This window comes from Dufourea novaeangliae, unplaced genomic scaffold, assembly GCF_001272555.1.
Source record: "Dufourea novaeangliae isolate 0120121106 unplaced genomic scaffold, ASM127255v1 scaffold493, whole genome shotgun sequence".
Taxonomy (NCBI): Eukaryota; Metazoa; Arthropoda; class Insecta; order Hymenoptera; family Halictidae; genus Dufourea; species Dufourea novaeangliae.
This window is the reverse complement of record NW_015374430.1, coordinates 615097-636228: the sequence shown is the minus strand read 5'-3', so window position 1 is coordinate 636228 and position 21132 is coordinate 615097. Positions and strand designations below refer to the sequence as shown.

The following is a 21132-nucleotide window of genomic DNA, read 5'->3' as shown; positions in this document are numbered from 1 at the left end:
CTTTTGCTGACAGCAATCGCACGTGGAACGAAAAAAAAAAGTCGGTTAACGTGTATATTGGATAATGCTACGCTAAAAAAGGAAACTAATTGAAGTTGCTTGCAAGCTTAACATAAACTCGGGAAGAAAAAGGTATACTGAAGAAAATTACTTAATATGGAAGTCATTTGATAAATTACATGTGACGTGTAAAATCGTACCGAAATTAATTTTTTCTTTTTTACAATTCAGCTGCTACATGACTCGTGTCCCTACTACCCCCTTCTGACTACGCCTATGACTGCAAGTCACTTTGAACCTTACTCAAGGAGAGACTCGAGTATCCCTGGTTATTAATAAAGTGCATAAACAGGATGGTACGTGGAAACGATGCGTAGTGCACACCACGAAGAAGAGGCCGTGGATATTGTTGGTTTTCTCGAAATGACCGTTATATGGAGTCGGTAAAACTGACCCCCTTCATTTTTTTGTACTTTGCTAATTGATTTACAAAAATATAGTAGGTTCTAGTCAACATTGTAGTATTCCACACTTCGTGTATAGAGTACCGTCTTTGGTTAAAATAAAACGATTATATTAAAGTAATAGATTGTAAATCCAACAGAAGAATTCAGGAAAAATCTTTTCTCCTCAATCTTCAATTTCTAGAACAAAAATAATCAGAAAAAAGTCAAGTTTGAAAAACAAGGAACGGTTCTTCATGAATGATTTAACAAAATGCATTCCTATAACGTAAGCACTCGTGCTTGTTGTTACCAAAACGCAGACAGAAATGAATTATTAATCTCACAATTTTTCCTCGACCGTGTTTCAATGATCCTTCTTGTCGCCACTTTGTCAATATACATATTTCCCTCTTCTGCAATCTTTACTATGGAATTTCCACTAGTTTTGTGCAATAATAGAATTTGAAAATTTTAATAGGCAGTAAACAGTTTATGGAAAAATGGACTTTTAGGGATTGATTTACAGACACTATAATTAAATATAAATTTATATTAATATTTCCTACTATATACTGAGTTTCAATAGACAATTATATTCCCTATAAATGCACAAAATCCACACAGTCCAGTCATTACTCTCCATATTCATTGCACCAGAACTCGGAAAATGATCGACGACCTCAAGTGGAAGCGTTTTCAATGTCGCAAATTGATTGCCACTCCATATACTCAATCCACGCTAGATACAGGGTTGCAGCATTGGTAATTTGCGGTGTTCCGCACCTGTTGGCATTAAAACAACGATGCGTAGCGCGGAAACCGTAGCCAATCCGAGAGTCTTGTAAGTTCCTTAATGTCTTAATGACTTTCCCGTCGAGGCATTGCACTATTGAAACACGGATAACGGATGTACATTGCTTTCGAGGTGGTAGACATCCACAATCGTGATAATTGTTGCCACAATTTTTCGAAAGTTCGACACACGTCAAAATAAATACACTGATCTTCGAAAGTTTAAAATTGTAACTTTATCCTTCGTTGTATTGCAAAACGACGTATATTCTTTTTTGCAAAATTATTTACATTCTATTTCAAACGTATCTATATTCTATTGCAAAAGTATCTATATTCTATTATAAAAGTATCTATATTATATTGCAAAAGTAAATTGTAGAAACTAACAAAGTTAATGGTTCTCCAGATATCTAAAATTAAATTTCACTGTAATTTCAACACTGTTCTATTGCGAAAAAGGATAATGTATTAATGGCGGAATTTGTAATTCCTTCGACTAAAATTCTAATAGATGATCCTACGAGTAATGAAGAACTATAACATATAATTATTTATGGCAAACACGATGAAAAAAGGGTATGAAATATTCACAAGCCTGAAGATGCACCGAGCGACAAATTGGTAACTGTCGATTATAAATAACCGTACCTTTGAAACGACCAAATAGACCGAACGATTGAAAGCAGTCTAGTCCAACGTGATCTATAGGAATGTGAATTTACATTAACTGACAGGAAAATGTAAATTTTTCAAGTGTGACTTATAAAGGATAGATTCTTAAGAACTACCTGTTGCCTGTTTAGGGCTTTTTTTTCAGTAGCGTTACAAATGTTCGTACAAAAAGTAATTTGTAATAGGAATTTTTTTGTTCACTTCCAACGCGTGAAATTTACATCTAAGACGTGTGTACTTCTGTGTTTCACATTCACGGAAGCGTTCACGCAAATCTTCTTCGTCGATAACACGAGTAAAGTTCGATCCGACAAAAAGTTCGTTAAATATTTATAGACGCGTATGTGTCTACTACAGAAATAGAAAATTGTGAAGATAACAAGTTAATCAAGGTGTAACATTATTAATGACGATTTAAAATTATATAATTTGAAACTCGGTGCAAGTATTTATTATACTTCAATGGCCGTTGAATGCCATGTGCAAGCATTGAAATCACCAGAATTTTTATTTATATTTGAGCTCTTAAAAGCATTAATTGTGTAGGTCAATTTGTAATGAATTTTAATTAACATCATAGCAAGGTAGATAATTTCATTCTATCTTGTGCACAAGTGGCTTATATGTATTTAGCTTCACTAATAACTTAACAGCAGGTCCAACGTTAATTTCAAGCGCTTTGTCATTCCAAGAATCCGATAATTAAACGTAACCGTGCCATAGTATCAATATCCGTTTAAGCTTAAAATTATTCCGAAAAATTCCATCGATCCTAAAAAAAAAAGGAGGTTATGGCTACAAAATACCGTGGTTATGAATTCCAACGGACATTAACGAACGTCTGGTGCTCAACCAACGGACCAGGACGTACACCTAAGACTTTCAAAATCGTTATCTTCGTCCAGTTACGTCAACTCACGAAATAACTCCATATTCATGAATGAATTACAGTTTACCGTCAACCGTTGACGTCTCTCATCGATCGCGCATTAAGCTTGTAATACGAGCATGTTTTACACAATGAAACGACCTGCAATTAATCAAAAACAGAGACACGTGAATTAACACCAAGGTGCAGACACCATTATCCACGGAAGTGATTTACAATTTTGCATTCAATCAGTCGCCATCGTTCAGTTTTGCGTTGCCCAAGGGGAATAATCGACGTTAGAAGATCCAATGTCTCGTTCGATCGCGACAAAACACAGAGGTAATACAAACAGAAGAAGAAAAACTCTGTTATGAAACCACGTTTAATGAAAAGACCGATCGAGTCCACGGAAACCACGAGCTCTGTGCCTCGTCTTTCAGGCCTGGTTACGCAACAACATTTTTTTACTTTCTTCGTGACGATTAGCCGTGCACAAAGCACCGAGAGCCTGGAATCGCCACGAATTAGGCGAACTTTCCATTTCACTGGCGGGAATGGCAGCGATGGATCGTGCACTTAATTCTGGGCCCGACAAACTTAAGGAATACGAACCAGTGAGACGGTAAAATTGCGCGCTCGAGTGACAAAGATCAATCGACCGTAAAGATCATTTATTCTGGACTTCAATTGTAGGAGATAGTACCTGACGCCTTGAAGACGGCTTAAAGATGCCTTAGACCTCAAATAGCCGTACAATAGGCGTTTTCAAGGCGTCATGTGCTGTCTGGGGAGTGAGAATGTACACGTCTAACAAAAATATATAAATAGTTTCTAATGTCAAGTAGACAAAATGTAACCATAAGTGGAAATAAAATTTTTAAAAAATTAATATTATATGCTAATTTCCGAGGGGTTAACGAAATCTACCGCGGTCAGACGTCGATAGTATAAATCAGCATCAGAAAACTAACCGCGAATCTAGGCGAACAATGGCACTGACACGTTTCGCGAGAAAAGACAAGGTCGGCCGGCACGATGGTAAACCAGTTTTCGTTTTCAACGAAACACAGAAGAAGCACACCATACAGTTATTAAAGGCTTATTTTCTGCTGACTAAGGACGCGCCATAGCTTTGCGCTCGACGTGTCGATTGATCAATCGATGTCATTACGAACGATCCTTCCGTGTGTTTAACGTCACGTCAAGGATCCTCGACGACCTTGATTCCTACGCGAGGCTGGGCATTGTTCGTAACAGATCTAGGCTAATTTTATTTGAAATGAAAATACGAAATAATTATTTGAAATAATGTTATTTCAGACGTTATTGGAAATCATATGTCAAATAATATCATTTTATAAGTGCCCAGGTCTGGTTTGTCTCAGGATTATTGCTATAACAACGATTTAATAGAAATTCCTTAACGTTCATTGTTTTCTAATTTTAGTTTTGCAAACTTATAAACCCTTAACATTTTTCGTCCCCCGACGTAAATTATAATACGACAGTATTATACCTAATTTTTAAATAAAATTTACAAACGTAACTGATTAATAGTAGACAGTTTTCAAATCAATATACATATACGTCAGAGACGAGGTTTAGCGAAGGCAGTTTATCCGCTGTTAAATGTCATTCCACTTGTAAATTAAGAATTTATGAACTCTTGTATTTTTAGTTTTGCATGTCCAATTTGACGTTCTGTGATTTACTAATGTTCGAGCTACCTGGAGCTACCGAGTTCGAGATATTTAGTGACAGTCTATACAACCATGGCGCCAAAAATGAATAATTTAAAACAAAACTATCGTTCCGAAAGAGGGCATTTTAATAATTAATTTATGACATTTTTAGCTATCGTCTACGTTCAAGAAGACACGAGCTCCCTGGGTAAAAAAATTACATAACCAACAATTCACGAAATTCTCGAACGATCAAAAGTTCCCTTTTTTTAATGGGATTTCTTGTGGGTCGGTCGCTTTGCTCCGAAAGCCTTGATGTTTTATTCACGAATGCTTGGTCACATAAAACGCCACACGTGCGAGTTTTCGCGTTCAGGGTCCATTTACCTTCAGTCCCTTTTGTGCCATCGCCGCGACGAATTTGCTCTAATACGTTATTCACGATTTCCCATTTTTGCAATTTACCACGCGCGTGTTTCCTTTGCAAATCCTTGCTCTTTCTTTTCGTCGTCATTCCGTGAACACGGTTTTATGTATTCAAGGCGTCGAACGGATGCAAATGCGGACCGCCCAGATCATGGTCGTGGCTTTTCAAACAAGATGGCGATGGTTTGTTTCTAGAGTAGGACACACAGATTGTGCGACAAGGTAAAGAACAATGGAAATTTTCGGTCATCGTGAAGTCTGTGGTATTAGATAGTATATACCGGATGGTAAAAGAAAGAATATAAGACTTTATAGTACTCAAATTACCCTGTGTGACATAACTATAGAACCACCCTAAAATTTTCAATTCTTATGTATTGTGGTAACAATAATAACCAAAACAAACCAAGCATACCATGTGTGAAATCTTGTTGGGAAACAGTGTTTCTTCAGAAAAGAATAGATTATATTGTCTAGAAAAACAGTGATTAATTTTTAGTTTAAACATAATACATAAGGATTGCAAATTTTAGTGTGTCTTCGACCCCCTGATGAAGCTAGCTGCAATGCTTGCGAAACGTTGGGAAAACATTTCCACAAGGACGCGATTTACACCCGAAAACCTCAACAATGAGAACTGTATGATGCTGGGTCGTGAAAGCCTTAAACCTCTGATCGTCTGGCTTGTTCTACACGATTATTGTCCAGCCGTTATCCCCACCACTGGGGGGCATAGAACCTGTCAAGCGCATACTATGTTGCCGAGGCTCGGGCTTCGGGCAAAAAACGTATTTACAAGGGTCTGAAGATTTCCCCCTACTCGACTATTGTCCCGGCAACTGAAGAGAAGGCCCTACACTGTCACAAAAAGTCAATTGGGACTATAGGAAATTAAAAAATGTTCGGCGATGCTACAAGAATTTCTGTCACTTTCAGCATTTTTGCATAGTATTAAACTCACCTATTCCGCGAAATTCTGTCACTGGCTAAAATCCACAAAATTTTCACGCACAAAACGAGTATTTACCAAAAAATTCACAAAGACACAGTGAGTATCCATAAAAAAAGTTTGCCACTACTTACACAACGAATATCCACTAAAGAGTTCAATTTGCAATTTAAATAAAAAACAAAATAGCGAATGTCTATTTAAGAATTAACACATACACGATGAGCGTTCATCATGAAGGTTACAAATACACTGTAAGTATCCGTACCAAAGTGGCTAGACATTAACTATGCACTAAACAAAATTAAACTGAATTCCACGGAAGAAACAGTGAAAAAATCGGTAGGGAAATACGTTCGAAACCGCGTTGCAGACCCTTCGAGGAGATATTGTAAGACTAACTGTTAAGAACTTACTTGGAAAAAGGCAGTCCTCTGCAGATCAATCCCCACTTTTCTTAGGTCATTGTTTACACCGGCGAAAATCGAATGGGAGAAATGTCCTCGCATCGTGCAGCCTTTTGTTTGCATTACCTGAACATCTGCCGGACATTTGGGAACGTTGGCGACCTTTTCGAAAACTTCACTTAATATTTAAATTATGCAAACAGACATTCAATTTCAAAACAGTAAAATTTACAATCTTTTAAATTCAATTGACACTAAATTAGTCATCCATATAATAAGTATAGAATGCAACATAATAAATATTTTGATTTTTCATATAAAAAATTGTATAACATACGATCGCGATATTGTCACAACAATGAAAAAATCGGCAGTCAATGTGTTAAAGCTGTCTGTCGTGGGTCGGTGTATTATTAAAATAACTTCTCAGTATGAAATTTGAGTTTTACCAAAGAAAATAATCAACATTCATATTGAACAGGTAAACACTTGCCGGAAAACAAGCCTATCTCTTGCGAAATTTCAGATTTGTGTTTTCTATTGTGTGCACAGTTTCGAGAAAAAAATATATTCTGTAGTTCGACGCGATTTAAATTACCGAATCGCTACAATTGGTTCTTCTTTCACAGTTTTTGGAATGTGTCTTGCTATCCATTAACTATTTCGTTTTGTTCCAATATCAGCGACAATTGATTCGTTTCAGTCGTTCGCCGATCGCCTATTGACAACGAGTAAACAAGCTGAGAATACATACCTCACGGTTCGTCTGTAATATTTGCATTATGACGCGTATGTTTTAGGAAAAAAATAGTGTCATGGAAATGGCTAAAGAACCTTCAAGTTCTAAGAAGAAGGTCGAAGGAAGATTTCGAATGGATGCTTGCGTTTACCTTAGACATAATACATGAAGAAATATTCCTTTCGCAAGGCAATGTCTTAACATTTTCATTTTGTAAATTGTGTATATGTATCTGACCTCTAGCACTTTAATTAAAGTGTTCAGTTTCGCAGAAAATAGGTTCGACAGAACTTGAACAAAAGACGTCCTTCTGATACGTTTATTTTACAATTTTACCACACACAAGGTATAGTAGTAGACATTCCATCCATTTTTTAATTATTTCTGGGGTTATATTACCCCATTTCTATTTTAATGTCACTACCCGCCGTAAATTTACCGTTCTCATAACGTAGAGGTCACTACAATCACAGGCCTTATAGCGAAAATATTTTATTAACAATATTTAATAACTTTTTATTATTTACAATTTATAATTTTTACAATTACTTCAATGTCTTAACTTTTTGATGATCACTAAGGGAATGTTATAATCAAGAACATTTTATGAAAAAATTGAATATTTAAAATTGTCCACGGAAATATACAGCAAGCGCTATCTAGTGTTTCCAGTGACGTCTGCAGCAGGTCTACATATTCTTATACCTCGTCGTTAATTTTCATAGAGATTAAAAAAAGAGGACAGAACTGGAGTAACTTCCTCTCTTTCGAATGGGGCTGTTGGTGGGGGATTCTCCTACGGCTGCAATGAAGACATTACATGGTGCAGCGTGCAGCATTCTTCTCCTGATCGCCCTCCAGTCGCTTTCTCCTCTCCCTCTGCGATGTACGAGCAAGAGAGGAGTTACTCCAGCGCTACTTCTGTCCTTCTGTCTCGCTTCATCTCTACCATAAGACGGCGCAGTCGATTATATATATTATGTACGGACTATGGCATGGATACGACCACAGACGAGACATAGAATAGATGGAATAGTTCTACACACAAATAGAACCAACTATACAATGTTAAGCCGGTTAAGCCGTTAAGCCCGATCCTCAATAACTAACTATAGGTATATTTATTTAATGCTCCGAAATCAACGAACACAAGTTTCAACGGTAGTACCAAACGAATGTTTGTATTCAAATTGAAATTTTGATGTAGGAAAAGTATAAGGTATTTTCTATTATATTTCCAACACCATAATTCATTTAAATGTATTTTTACATAAACATACGGTTAATGGAGTGTTGTAAAATATCTTCAGATTCTTGTGAATGATTGGTTAACGTTCATTTTCATAGAAGAATTAAATCGTTAGAGCAGGTGGGTGAATTAGAAATCAATAAAAACAATGGACTTTTCGCTTTGTTCCTTATTAATTGAAAAGACATATACTTGTAGGTGCTCTTAAAATGGATGGATTCTTATTAATCAGTACTATTCATAAATATAGCTGTGTACACAGTTATCCCCATCTATAATGAATTTGTTTATAGTTGTCAATATGCATTCACTTAAAAGAATGATAACTGTGCTATGATTGCTTTTACATGTTCCGAATTATAATGGCTGTTTTACGGGGTACAGATTTCTTAACAGGATTTTGGTTTGATGTATTATTACGGACTGTTTTAGCAGGACTGTTCATGTAATATTTCACTTAACAATTCGGTTTTCTTATTAATACTTTTATATTTCTTATACACACTTATTGTTTTTCATGTAAATAGAGAACTAGAAAAAGCAGAACCATTTACAAGAAAAATTCAGGAGGATGAATTATGGTTATATAAAAATCCAAGAACCGATTCGTATGTTACAACTACAGTATTATGGGTAATGTATTTTATAATCAAATAATGATGTACCAATTAAGTTATAAATACATGTTACTAATTTCACTTCTTTTTTAGCCTCTAGTATTTCTTATGCCTGCCATAGTGATCTTTTTTACTTTCATAGTTTATAAGAACAAAACTGACTGCTATCAAGCAGTATTATCAGTCACTTTAGCATTAGGATTCAATGGTGTTATTACAGACATTATAAAACTTATAGTTGGTAAAAATGACAAAATATCAATTATACAGAAATAATTAATTATGGAATATATACATATATGCAGATATAAATGCATTTTTTGTAGGTCGTCCTAGACCAGATTTTTTTTGGAGATGTTTTCCCGATGGAAAAATGAATTCAGATTTCAAATGTAATGGAAATCCAGTTACTGTGAGAGATGGAAAAAAATCATTCCCAAGTGGACATTCTTCTTGTATGTACTGTGATGAGAAAACCATGTAGATTGCACAATATTTAAAGTATTATTCATCTTTCAGTTGCCTTTACAAGTTTTGGTTTCATTGCACTGTATGTAGCAGGTAAACTGCATACATTCAGTTTAGTTGGTAAAGGACAATCATGGAAGTTATGTGCATTTGTTTTACCAATTTGTATTGCCCTTGCTATTGCACTGAGTAGAACTTGTGACTATCATCATCACTGGCAAGGTAAGCATATCTTTTGCTCTACAAAGAAGGTTTCTAATATTCAAAATTTCAGATGTAGTTGCAGGTTCAGTAATAGGATACTTTCTGACATATCTGTGTTATAGACATTATTATCCACCATTAGACTCACAAGTATGTCATCAACCATATGCTATGCTTACTTTGCAATCAGAAAGTGCAAAGAATAGAAATGATCAGATCAAGTGGATCTAATAATGAATTGTATTAATTTAACAATATCTTAGATAATTTCATATTTTTATTTTATATGTGAATTATGTATTTATAAATGTAGAAAATAATACCAATACATAAGTTTCCAATGATATTAAATATATACTTTTACACACAATGCATCATTCGTCCATTCAAAACAGTCCACTTCATAAAATAACAATTTGCCCTAACATGAGCGAGGAGTTTCAGGTTGGTGAAAATATCGTGTTTAGACCAGGTAATATTTGTAAATAATTGTAAAATTGCTAGTACGATTGTACGATTTCAAAGGTGCGCAGAAACGTATGGTGATCGATCGTATTGCGCGCATAAACGCCATTTTAGAAAGTTTCGCATACGACGCGCCACCACGTTGGATTCAGTCAAAGAGAAACAGTGGTCGAGTCGATGGTTGTTAGCGCTTCTCGTGAATCCTTTTAACTTGGCGGTTGATCGTATGCATGGTATGCATCTTTGTGAATTGTAGAATTCGGTTGAATATCCTTACACGTTCCTTAAAGGGATCAACGTCGGTTTCGTTGCTCGGTCACGAATAGAAGTCAGTACATGCGGTACACACTTTTCTCCGTGGAAATAAAGAATTGTATCAGATTTCTCGACGCCGTGAAGTGACATAGTTATTTACGAGCTGTTGTGTTGGTGAAATGTTGTCTCAACTTCCTGTGCATGGCGAATACTCGTGAGCGTCGTCGGTCGCGTTGAATAGTCAAACGCTAGTGTTCGAACGGTGTTTTCGTCCCTTTCTAAGAACCTTCCGTCGTATTGACCTGTTTCACGCAACCTAGATTGACGAGATCGTGTCAGTTGTGCGTGAAAATGATCAACATGGAAACGGATAAGATTATCGGCGACACAAACACAAATCTTCAGGTATGCAACATATACAGTAAAACTCTGCTCATTCGAATATAATTTCCATCAAATGCTCAGTTTACTGAATTTCTACCCGACTGAATTACTTACTCTGCTTCTGTCGCAACTACCGCTAAGCAACGTTCTAATTCTACGAGCTATCCCAGCTATCTTATCCCCCGACAGGTTTGGTAAATGTATTAGTATTTTTCACCCGCCATCCTATCCTACCGCCATCTTATGTTTCCTTATGACGGTGAAATTCGCTAACATTTCACGATCAGTCGCTAATTTCAATGAAAAAACCTTATTAGTCGTGCGCCTACCACCCAGCAAGGTTAATTAATTATACAAATGTATTGCACGGCGGAGGTTGCTGGATCCTGTCACCCACTGTCACATGCAAGACAATGATTGTGATCATTTCATGTAACTTCTTTTATCAGAAGTATATTTATGCGTATCTACCGATGACAGTTACCGTCACACCTCAACGAAATTCTCTGTTGCATAATTTCTTCATTAATTTCGTACTGAAAGAAATATTACCGTAAATTTTTGCACTGATAAATACACAGTGCATACTTATCGTTAATGCGGATCAAGGAAAATATCAGAATCAGTGATTCATACAAATTTATGTACTATCACTGTACTCATATAATTGTTTTAGTAACTTCTACATATTACTAATAATTCTGAACCGAAAATCAGGCGGTGTTTGCACAGTACTATAAGCATACAAACATTCTGTTGAATTTTTAAATCTTCTATGTTTTATAAAAGGTACAGTGTATATTTATTTCTAAGCTAAAATTTAAATCAGTATGTTAACATATTCGATCGACTTGGTAAATTTATATCTTTGGATAAATTTCCGTGAAATCTAGTAAAATCACTATCCAACTGAGAATCACATTGTGCGATAACATTTAAGTACTAAATGATTAAATTTCATCGGGCAGTAATCGCCTTTGTTATTGAAACAAAGAACAGATGTCTTAAGTACAAGTCTAATCTCGAGGTTTGGCGAACTTTAAGAACAGTTTGCTACATAATCAATGTTTCCACTCCCTCTTCGCTCTTTCGCCAATTTTTCCGCATTTACGATCTCCAAACCTTTTTCGGCGCTTCTTTCTTGACAGTAGTAAATCATCGTGCAAGATCTGTATTTGAATTTCTTTTTGTACTATCCGAAACGTCACTACCATTTTTTTTTCATTTATTATTTAACATTTAACAACTCACTTCTTTTGGCGACAAACATGTTCATCGTGTGTCGTTACAGGGATATTGATTTGTACATACAATTGGGTATAAGCCAAAAATATCTAATTATGTGTACAAACACTTGGGCCTGTTCTCGATATATTCATTGAATCTCAATTAAACACAAATATATGTATGTACCTAACGATTGTTTACAGTAAACTTCGTGCTATTTCTTATATAAAGAAAGGTAATCATGTATACATATACATACTCTTTCTGATTAAATTACTACTCTGAAGTCAGGTCGACCCCAAATGTGACCCCTACTTTTAACGTTTGAGCAGAAAACAGCTTTCTTTGTGGTCACAGAGACCCCACGATGTGCTCTCCAGAGTTAAGAATAACTGTAAGCTGTTTCTTCAATGATAATAATAAGCAATAAGCAAAGGTTACAAAAAAAGGAACTTTACGGAGGAGTACAGTCGCGAGTGTTAACATAAAACAGTAAATTGTTGTTTTCTTGACGCGAGCTTCGGCAATTAAGTGCTGAGAACTGGAGAAGACTATTAAAGAAAAAGGACTGAGTTACAATCATTGCGTCAGAAGGTCTTGTGAATTTGAATGTGGTGTTTCCGACAATTCACCTTTTACCGTCCGTAGTGAAACAAAGGTTACCGTACCACTACAACTTTATGTTTACTAGAATATTAACCTACACTGGATATTCGAGAAGTGCATAGTATAATTCTTCGATGTAAATGAACTTTGTGCATTGTGCTTCCGTACGAAACATGACTTGACGAAAAAAAAGAAAAAAAATACGTAACTCTCGTATTTAGTAGTAGTGACTCATCATTCCGGTTTTCTTATACTTACTATACTACCAGACGCGTTTTTAATTTCTCATTTTTAATTTCGATCTGATCTCTGCGGCAAGAAGTTAGCAATTGAGGGTCGACGAGGAAACGATGTATCGCAACACAAGTTCACAATGGTCTTTCAAAACCGAATAAATTCGCCTGCACGTATTCTCGAAACTCGTTCCTCCTCGGGCACTCTTTTGCTTTATATTTAGAAAGACAGGAAGAGAAATACGTGTAACCAAGGACTACAAGAAATTTCGAAACCTTTCCGGTTGCAAATATTGCTACAAGTTACAATGACCGTTCTATACTGTTTTTCGCGCCACGAATCATGGATTACTGTATGTTCTGCTTTACCGACGTAGGCACATTTAATTAATTTTCTTTCGAAATACATATACAGTACTGTTCACTTGACTAGCTTTGTTTGTTTATTAATAAATTATGTGTAATATGAAAGGAAAAAATTGCTTTCGCTCTATATAAGTTTAAGAATTCAATTGGGACGCGAAACATAAGTAATGTAGGTACGATTTTTCTGGGTACTAAGTAATGTACATTCGCCGGTTCACGGTGCATCAAATTACAGTCTCGTAAAATTCTTTTCTGGGTAAATCGCAATGAGTATCCATTTACAAAAAGCTTCGAAACCGCAAGCTACGTGTTCTCTTCCATGGCTTGTTCTCGATTGGCTTTCCTTTGTAATCCAATACTCGTAGCAACGGACGATAACATCGCAATCGTCTTGAAGAAGTATTCGATAATTTTCGATTTGTGCGGTTGTTTGTATCAGAAAGTTATTTAGCTGTTGGTACTCGAAACACAAACAAAAAACAGGCCATAGAAATTTTTGTTCTAGTCAGAGTTATTACTTAGGTTCGAATTTCAAGATTCTTGAACGTTTCGAGTGGTTGGCCGGCAATGCATAGAACATAAAATACATAACGATATGAAGACAAAGAAATACGAAGAGCATAGATTCGACACGAGTTCGCGATCCCGTTATGCCGGGAGCACCGCGGAGAAACATTTTCAGGTGATCGAGGTACTCCTTGGCCGCCAGGACTCTTCAATGTTGCTATGCCACCTTTTACAGTCGAGTGATCACGATATCTCGGACCGAAGGACCGTTTACCACGCGAACTGTACACATAATAATAATATAGCCCTCTGATACAAGTTCATTTCCTATTTGCAATCTAGATGATTTCTCGTTTTGACAGCGGAACGACAAGAAATATCTTCATTCATTATTCTGTCAAAGACAATTTCTTTTCTTAACAGGTGAATAAGATAAGGAAACGTAATCTGTAACCGCGTTTCCACATATGCAACGCCATGGTTCGCGATTCTCCGAATATCTTGTAAGACTATCTCATTGAAATGACGTATCAGGCGGCGTCTTATCTGAAGTATATGATAATAAATGGTATTTCTATGTTCCTTTTGTACAGCACTATTTATAATATTGCTTTATACGATATCGTTAACGAAAAAGATAAGACGTTAAGTTTTAAACCGGCGAAGATTCACAGTTTTGTATAAACTGCGTTAGTGATATTATTACTTTTAATAGCGCCGATATTACGGATTACCGATTAATCTCATAGCGTAACGGTCACGATGTCGAGATCGTTTCGTCGATAGAAATGTGTTCAGCCTTAATTTCGGAACGTTTAACAAGATATGCGTGTATTATAAGGGTTTTCGCTTCCAGAGGTGGCAAGCGTGACAAGTAGGTCAAATACGAAATATTGGATTACGATGCAGGCCATGGTCCTTCGGTATATTGCCTTTTTGCGAATTAAAACATCTAATGTAATATCATACGAACCTGTATATTCTAAATTATTAAGAGTACACTTCTCGAAGAAGGTTTGCTAATCTCGTTTAGCCGCGATGTTGATGAATACAAGTGATTTCATTCTCTTGCGTTCACCGATAACGAGTGTACGGTCACGGATAAATCGTATCTGCGTACAATAGAAAAACGCTATAAATCAAAGAAACGAATTGCATGTTTGAACATCCATTTCTGCGAGTACACTCGATGTCTTGGAACATGCAAGAGAGCGTGTGGTGTATCTGAGGTCAAGAACCCGGTACCACGCTCTACCTCAAGATACATTTGTCGTGTTCGCAGGCCTGCGATTACGCGTGTTTTGTATGGCGTTTAACTTTTTTCTGTAGATGTATTCAGAGAAATATTTAAATATACATTGAATCCGTATAAGTGAGTATTTTTATACATGTCCCTGATAATACATGGCACTTGTATAGCAATAGGAAAAGAAGTAGCGAAACGTTCGATGGGATTAAAACTGAAATATCGTTTGATGTGTGTGTATCTTTTAAAAAGTGTACCTGTTATCAAAATGTATTTATATAACTCGTACAATATTTTTTCAGTGTCCAATAACAATACTCTATGATCCTACTCGCAAGAAAGAATTACCGACAGGGGTATCTCCACAGTATGGTGAAGAAAAAGAAATTTGTATGATACTTTTTGAGAAGTGGAGTGAACCCGAACAAATCAATTTTGTTGAACAGTTGCTGGCACGGATGTGTCACTATCAGCATGGACACATCAATGCCTATCTAAAGCCAATGTTGCAGAGAGACTTTGTATCTTTGTTACCAAGTAAGTATTTTCACTGAGACATTGTCATTGTAATGTTAGAATAAATACATTGTCTTACATTTTCTGTGAAAACTATTTTTATGTTATTAGAAAAAGGATTGGACCATGTGGCAGAAAGTATTCTTTCCTATCTGGATGCTGACTCCTTAATTGCAGCTGAATTAGTATGTAAAGAATGGCACAGAGTAATTAGCGAAGGAATGCTTTGGAAAAAGTTAATCGAGAGGAAAGTAAGGACTGATTCAATTTGGAGGGGTCTGGCTGAGAGGAGAGGATGGTTAGTATAATAGTTTGTAATTTCTTATCGCAAACGCATTATAGCACAATCAATGCGTATATTTAATAGAAGAAGGCTAGGAAATGTTGATGCTACCATAGGAATTTGGTTTCATTTTACTTTCAGGATTCAGTATTTATTCAAACCAAGACCAGGAGAGAGTCATCCGAACCACAGTTTCTACAGATCTCTTTATCCTAAAATAGTTAAAGATATTGATAGTATAGATAATAATTGGAGAATGGGAAGATTTAATCTTCAAAGAATAAACTGTAGAAGTGAAAATTCTAAAGGTGTTTACTGTTTGCAATACGACGACCAGAAAATCGTCTCTGGTCTTAGAGATAATACAATTAAAATTTGGGACAGAAACACCCTACAGTGTATTAAAGTGTTGACGGGGCATACTGGTTCTGTTCTCTGTTTACAATACGACGACAAAGCAATAATATCTGGTTCCTCTGATAGCACTGTAAGAGTTTGGGATGCTAATACTGGTGAAATGCTTAACACATTGATCCATCATTGTGAAGCAGTTCTACATCTTAGATTTAATAACGGAATGATGGTCACTTGTTCGAAGGCGAGTAAATATTTTTTCATTCTCTTTGCACGTGATTATGCTCCCGAATGATTAGCATTATTTTCTATTTGTTTTTAGGATCGTTCAATAGCTGTATGGGACATGACGTCACAAACGGAAATCGCATTGAGAAGAGTACTAGTGGGACACAGGGCAGCAGTTAATGTTGTTGATTTCGATGAAAAATATATTGTGTCGGCTAGTGGTGATAGGACTATCAAAGTATGGAATACATCTACTTGCGAGTTTGTGCGAACGTTGAATGGACATAAACGGGGTATAGCGTGTTTGCAATATAGGGACTGCTTAGTAGTTAGTGGTAGCAGTGATAACACAATCAGATTATGGGATATTGAATGTGGTGCGTGCTTACGTGTTCTGGAAGGACACGAAGAATTGGTCAGATGTATCAGATTTGACAGTAAACACATAGTCAGTGGAGCTTATGATGGGTGAGTATAGAAAACAATTTACTCTTGCATACGACGTTTCCTGCTGCTATAATAATATATTTACCGTTTTGCATTGCAGCAAAATTAAAGTGTGGGATTTAGTAGCAGCATTAGATCCAAGAGCTTTAGCTAATTCACTTTGTTTACGTACATTAGTGGTAAGATATTCTATACACTGTACTTTAATATTGAAAGAAATCCACTTGTAATCATGATAATGTGTATCGCAGGAGCATACGGGACGTGTATTCCGCCTTCAGTTTGACGAGTTTCAAATAGTATCGTCATCGCACGATGATACAATACTGATTTGGGATTTCCTCAATTTCACCCCATCGAATGGAAGTGTATCGCATGGGTCAACAATAAATGCATCTGGTGCAAATCAGTCCCACACCAGATCTCCATCTCGTAAGTATGAAAAGGTTCGTTTAATTGATACATTTGATATTTCCTTACACCGTGAATACTATTTTGCAGCGTTTGAGTGATGCACTACTACGAAGATTCCTTCATTGTGATATAATTGTAAGTATAATACTTAAAAACTCATTTATATATTTTTGAGAGTAAAGATCTGTACAAATCGTTTGTAAAAATTTTGCTATATAAACTATATTTTTTAAGATAAATATATAACCCATGTTTAATTTGAGTATATATACATTTGGGGAATTTATAAAAATAAACTACAGTAATGTCTCGATGAGTGCGGCGTACTCGGGTCCACTTGGGAGCATTCATGGCAAGGCGGAAAGGTTTTCAGCCTCTCATAAATTTGTTTTTTTTTTTTTTTCGAAGCTGAGCCTCTGCTTAGCTTCTGTTTACTCTGTTTCGATTGGTTTCACAGGGGTACTCCCCCAATGGTGGAAATAACGCCGTTCATCGAGGGATCACTGTATATCTCGTAGCATCAATAGCCGACTTTTTTTTATAATCTAGTATCACGAGACAAATATGTGAAGATGTGTTACGTTAATGTCTCTGATTTATTTCAGACAAGTGGTTAGTGAGTGAGTTTCAATGTGTTCACGGTAGTGTACGCAAAGAACGAAGAATCAGTGTCCAGTGTGAACAGCGGCTAGACAGAAACAGAATCTCAAAAAAGATACGGTCATTGACTTTTGTTCAGAATTTGCTGTGGAAAGCAAAAGTTAATCCTTTAAAATATGATATACAAAGTGACACATAAAACTATGAATTAATTTATACGCACTTAACGCACTGCGTTTAGTAATGAACAGTATATTAAAACCCACGTAAATAGATCCCATGGATGTAAATGATTATCTGCTTTGGCCATATCTGGAATTCTTCTGCGCTCTATGATATGATAGAAGTTGACCACTTTCCTATTATGAAAGAAAAACAAAAGACTTATGATACGTAAACAAAACGAAAATGATTTTAGGGAGGCTGGATACACATAATAAGATGTTAGCTGTATTATAGTAAATCAATAATTTTTTGTGTAATTAATTTATGGTAAGAAGATTGTAAAATGTCGTTTGATTGGAGTACTTATCCTGTGTGAATGTGGAAGGAAAAAAAGGTATTAATATGTGAGAGGATTATGATAACCATCACGTTTTCTTATCTTCGAAGAACTAGCTAATGTGAATCACTATACCCATATTTAGCATTCTAGATGTACAGCCGTTAATCGAACATGTAGCAATTTTCATAGACATTAATTTTACGAGATTCATATTATATACTGAAAAAGTACATGAAACGTTAACTGTCTGTATACAGCTATTGGTGCAATACCATTTGCATTTAAAATATAAATTTTCATTATACCAAGATGTAAATAATAATTCATACAGAAGCAATATAGTGACTTTGAAATAATCTTAGCTATTGTAAACGAATTATTATGTTCTGACTGATGATCTCGGATAGATCACATTTTTCAGTGTTTGTCTGTTTTTTGCGAGGCACAGTTTTTTCATCTTAAATTATAAGAATATTTTGAATAATACAATATACGTTTGTATTGACAGTCGGCATTAAAAAGACAACAAGATTACTAATTTGTCTAAGACAGCAAAAACAAATGTTTTTAATTTTCGAAATTTATACAAACATTTTGATCTTTAAAAGTATAAAAAAATAGTTCAGGAGTATATAATTCCTAATTTTGACTTTAACGAATGTATTTGAAACTTTGTAAAAGTGCTGAAACTAACGAAAAAAAAATTATCCGTTACTGATAAAATGTGAGAAACAAATTGATTTTTACATTAACTGAATAAGAAGTAGTGTTAAGTAGCACTTGTATAATATTCTACTATTATAAAAATGTTTACATTAAAAACAAAAGAATTACAGAGATTTGTAAACCATGTGTAGTCAAATTGGGTACAAAGAATTGTGATTTTTAAACTAAAATGATGGCATGAAAAATTTTCTATAACTTTAAGGTATGTATATATATGGGACTCCAATGCAAACTATACTTTTGTAGTATGCCGCATGTTCGGAATTCATGAAACACTTTAATGAAGAAAATAGCATAATAATAGTTGCAACAGGTATTAACATACTCTTTGTAAGCATATACCCTGTTATATACTACAGCTATCTACGAAAGTGTACGTATGCATAGGTATTATGGAAGTGACATCACATACTGCTATTTCTTACATTCCGTACTGGAATGTAAACAAAAAGATTGGGGTCTTAAATAATTTAAGTCAATAAACATATTACTACAAAAACACTACATTTTTTTATATAAAACAATACAATTGAGAAAGATCGGTCATAATTTATTCACTTTTGAAACTGACGATGAGTGATGTGTCTTAATCTGGTACGAAAAAACTATCTCTAAGATAACATTGTGATGATTATCATTCATAACAAAAGAAGCTTTCATGTATGAAATTAATTACATAAAAATTGAATTAAGGCTGTGGAAAAGGTATATTTGAAATACAAATACCTATGCAAGAAGAGGAAGAATTTTAATGGAAATGATTATTCGACAAAAAAAACCCTTGAATTTAAGGCTTTTAAAAGTTATGGGTGCAATTGTAACTTATTTTAAATACATGAAATAATCTAACATTAGACCGTGTTTGTCAACTTACAAGAAAATTGAAATTTCAAATCTATTTGGTCTGTGTGCTAAAAATTGCTATTAAAATATGTACCATATTAATAGTAACGGCTAAAGCCATTACATATCGATCAAATCCAACGATTACATGGCAGGATAGGCAACATTTTAAATATGTTTAATTGATAAATACATTTGAGTATCTTTCTTTAGAACTAGTATTGCACGGTACAGTTCCTGGTAAATTTTCATCAAATGATTACGATTTGCATTATTCCACATTCAAACGAATTGTGTATATAGAAAATTTACGAAATCATTCATGACTCGAATTTTACAATATGTATATACAAAATTATAAGAACTTATTACATGCTTCAAGTAAATATGTAACATTTTCCGGGAATACAGTTTCTTCTAATGAGGAATAATGCATCTTATTATAATGATTTTAAGTCATGTAATTGATTATGAATGATTTGACAAAAGGTTCTTTGAAGATGTTGCTATTTAAACAAAACATTGAAAAGACCTCAATCTGAATGTACAAACGCATTTTGCTATTTATGTATTATGTATCATCATGCACAATGATGTGTACTTTACAAAAGACATGCATATGTATTTACTGCAAAATTACTGTTAGCGATGGTTACATTTATCCGAGTACAATTAATTTTTTATTAAATCACCACTATAGTTTAGAATCTCATTAATTTTCATGAAATATGCATCCAATAACATAGTATTCATATATTAGTTTACGAAAAGCAGTAATTACGTATTTTACAAAACATTGTTTTGTTAGAAGTAAAGTGCTACCTAATGTAAATCATTTTAATTACTTTTTCTTTCGTATTATATTTTTTATTTATTTAGCAACAAAAACATTCATTGATCTTAAGGTTTATTTTTAAATAGATTTGACCCAAGAATGATACATAAAACTGGTTTAATTAAAGAAAAGATGATATACATAAAGGAAGGTGCGACTTATAATATTTTCATTTCGAAGGTGTAAATAAAACTGCACCTTTATTTACATAAGCATAGACTGCCAATGAAAAATTTATAATAGAAGTGATTGCAGTAACATTTATATCAATAAATGACTTGAAGAAAATGTGACGAATCTTCCATTTTATCTCCTGCTAGAAAAACTGATGAATTCTATTTTCATTTCAACAGCATTTATACTCTCTGATGGTAACTATGGCTCACATGGACATATTTTTGGGATTACAATTTAAAAAACTGTTAATCAAATATAAGTTTATTTCCTTTATTAAGTCCTGAATAAAATAAAAACTTCTCTGAACTCTATTAAATTTTTGATTGCATAAATTTTAGGACAAACGTGTATCAATCATCATTGTACAATGTGTAAGTACATAAAATCGGG

General features: G+C 34.8%; 2 protein-coding genes across 2 annotated transcripts; both read left to right on the top strand.

Annotated features, from left to right (window-relative positions):
- Positions 1-8320: 8320 nt before the first annotated feature.
- Positions 8321-9803, top strand: LOC107193104 (phospholipid phosphatase 5). The gene is made up of 7 exons (XM_015582495.1): positions 8321-8356; positions 8435-8681; positions 8764-8869; positions 8947-9094; positions 9180-9308; positions 9373-9543; positions 9596-9803. Exons 2-7 carry the CDS (start codon positions 8584-8586, stop codon positions 9754-9756), a joined length of 813 nt encoding a protein of 270 aa, XP_015437981.1. The 5' UTR covers positions 8321-8356; positions 8435-8583; the 3' UTR covers positions 9757-9803.
- A 757-nt stretch (positions 9804-10560) lies between these two features.
- LOC107193086 (beta-TrCP) lies at positions 10561-17843 on the top strand. Its single transcript, XM_015582467.1, has 9 exons — positions 10561-10650; positions 15117-15351; positions 15442-15628; positions 15755-16211; positions 16290-16663; positions 16743-16821; positions 16894-17074; positions 17144-17191; positions 17662-17843. Exons 1-8 carry the CDS (start codon positions 10597-10599, stop codon positions 17152-17154), a joined length of 1578 nt encoding a protein of 525 aa, XP_015437953.1. The 5' UTR covers positions 10561-10596; the 3' UTR covers positions 17155-17191; positions 17662-17843.
- Positions 17844-21132: the final 3289 nt, after the last annotated feature.

Coding starts and splice junctions, on each gene's coding strand:
- LOC107193086 (XM_015582467.1), top strand. CDS start 10,597: ATGATCAACATGGAAACGGATAAGATTATCGGCGACACAAACACAAAT. Junction 10,651..15,116: donor ACACAAACACAAATCTTCAG/GTATGCAACATA, acceptor ATATTTTTTCAG/TGTCCAATAACAATACTCTA. Junction 16,664..16,742: donor GTCAGTGGAGCTTATGATGG/GTGAGTATAGAA, acceptor TTTGCATTGCAG/CAAAATTAAAGTGTGGGATT.
- LOC107193104 (XM_015582495.1), top strand. CDS start 8,584: ATGTTCCGAATTATAATGGCTGTTTTACGGGGTACAGATTTCTTAACA. Junction 9,095..9,179: donor CATTATAAAACTTATAGTTG/GTAAAAATGACA, acceptor CATTTTTTGTAG/GTCGTCCTAGACCAGATTTT. Junction 9,544..9,595: donor CTATCATCATCACTGGCAAG/GTAAGCATATCT, acceptor TCAAAATTTCAG/ATGTAGTTGCAGGTTCAGTA.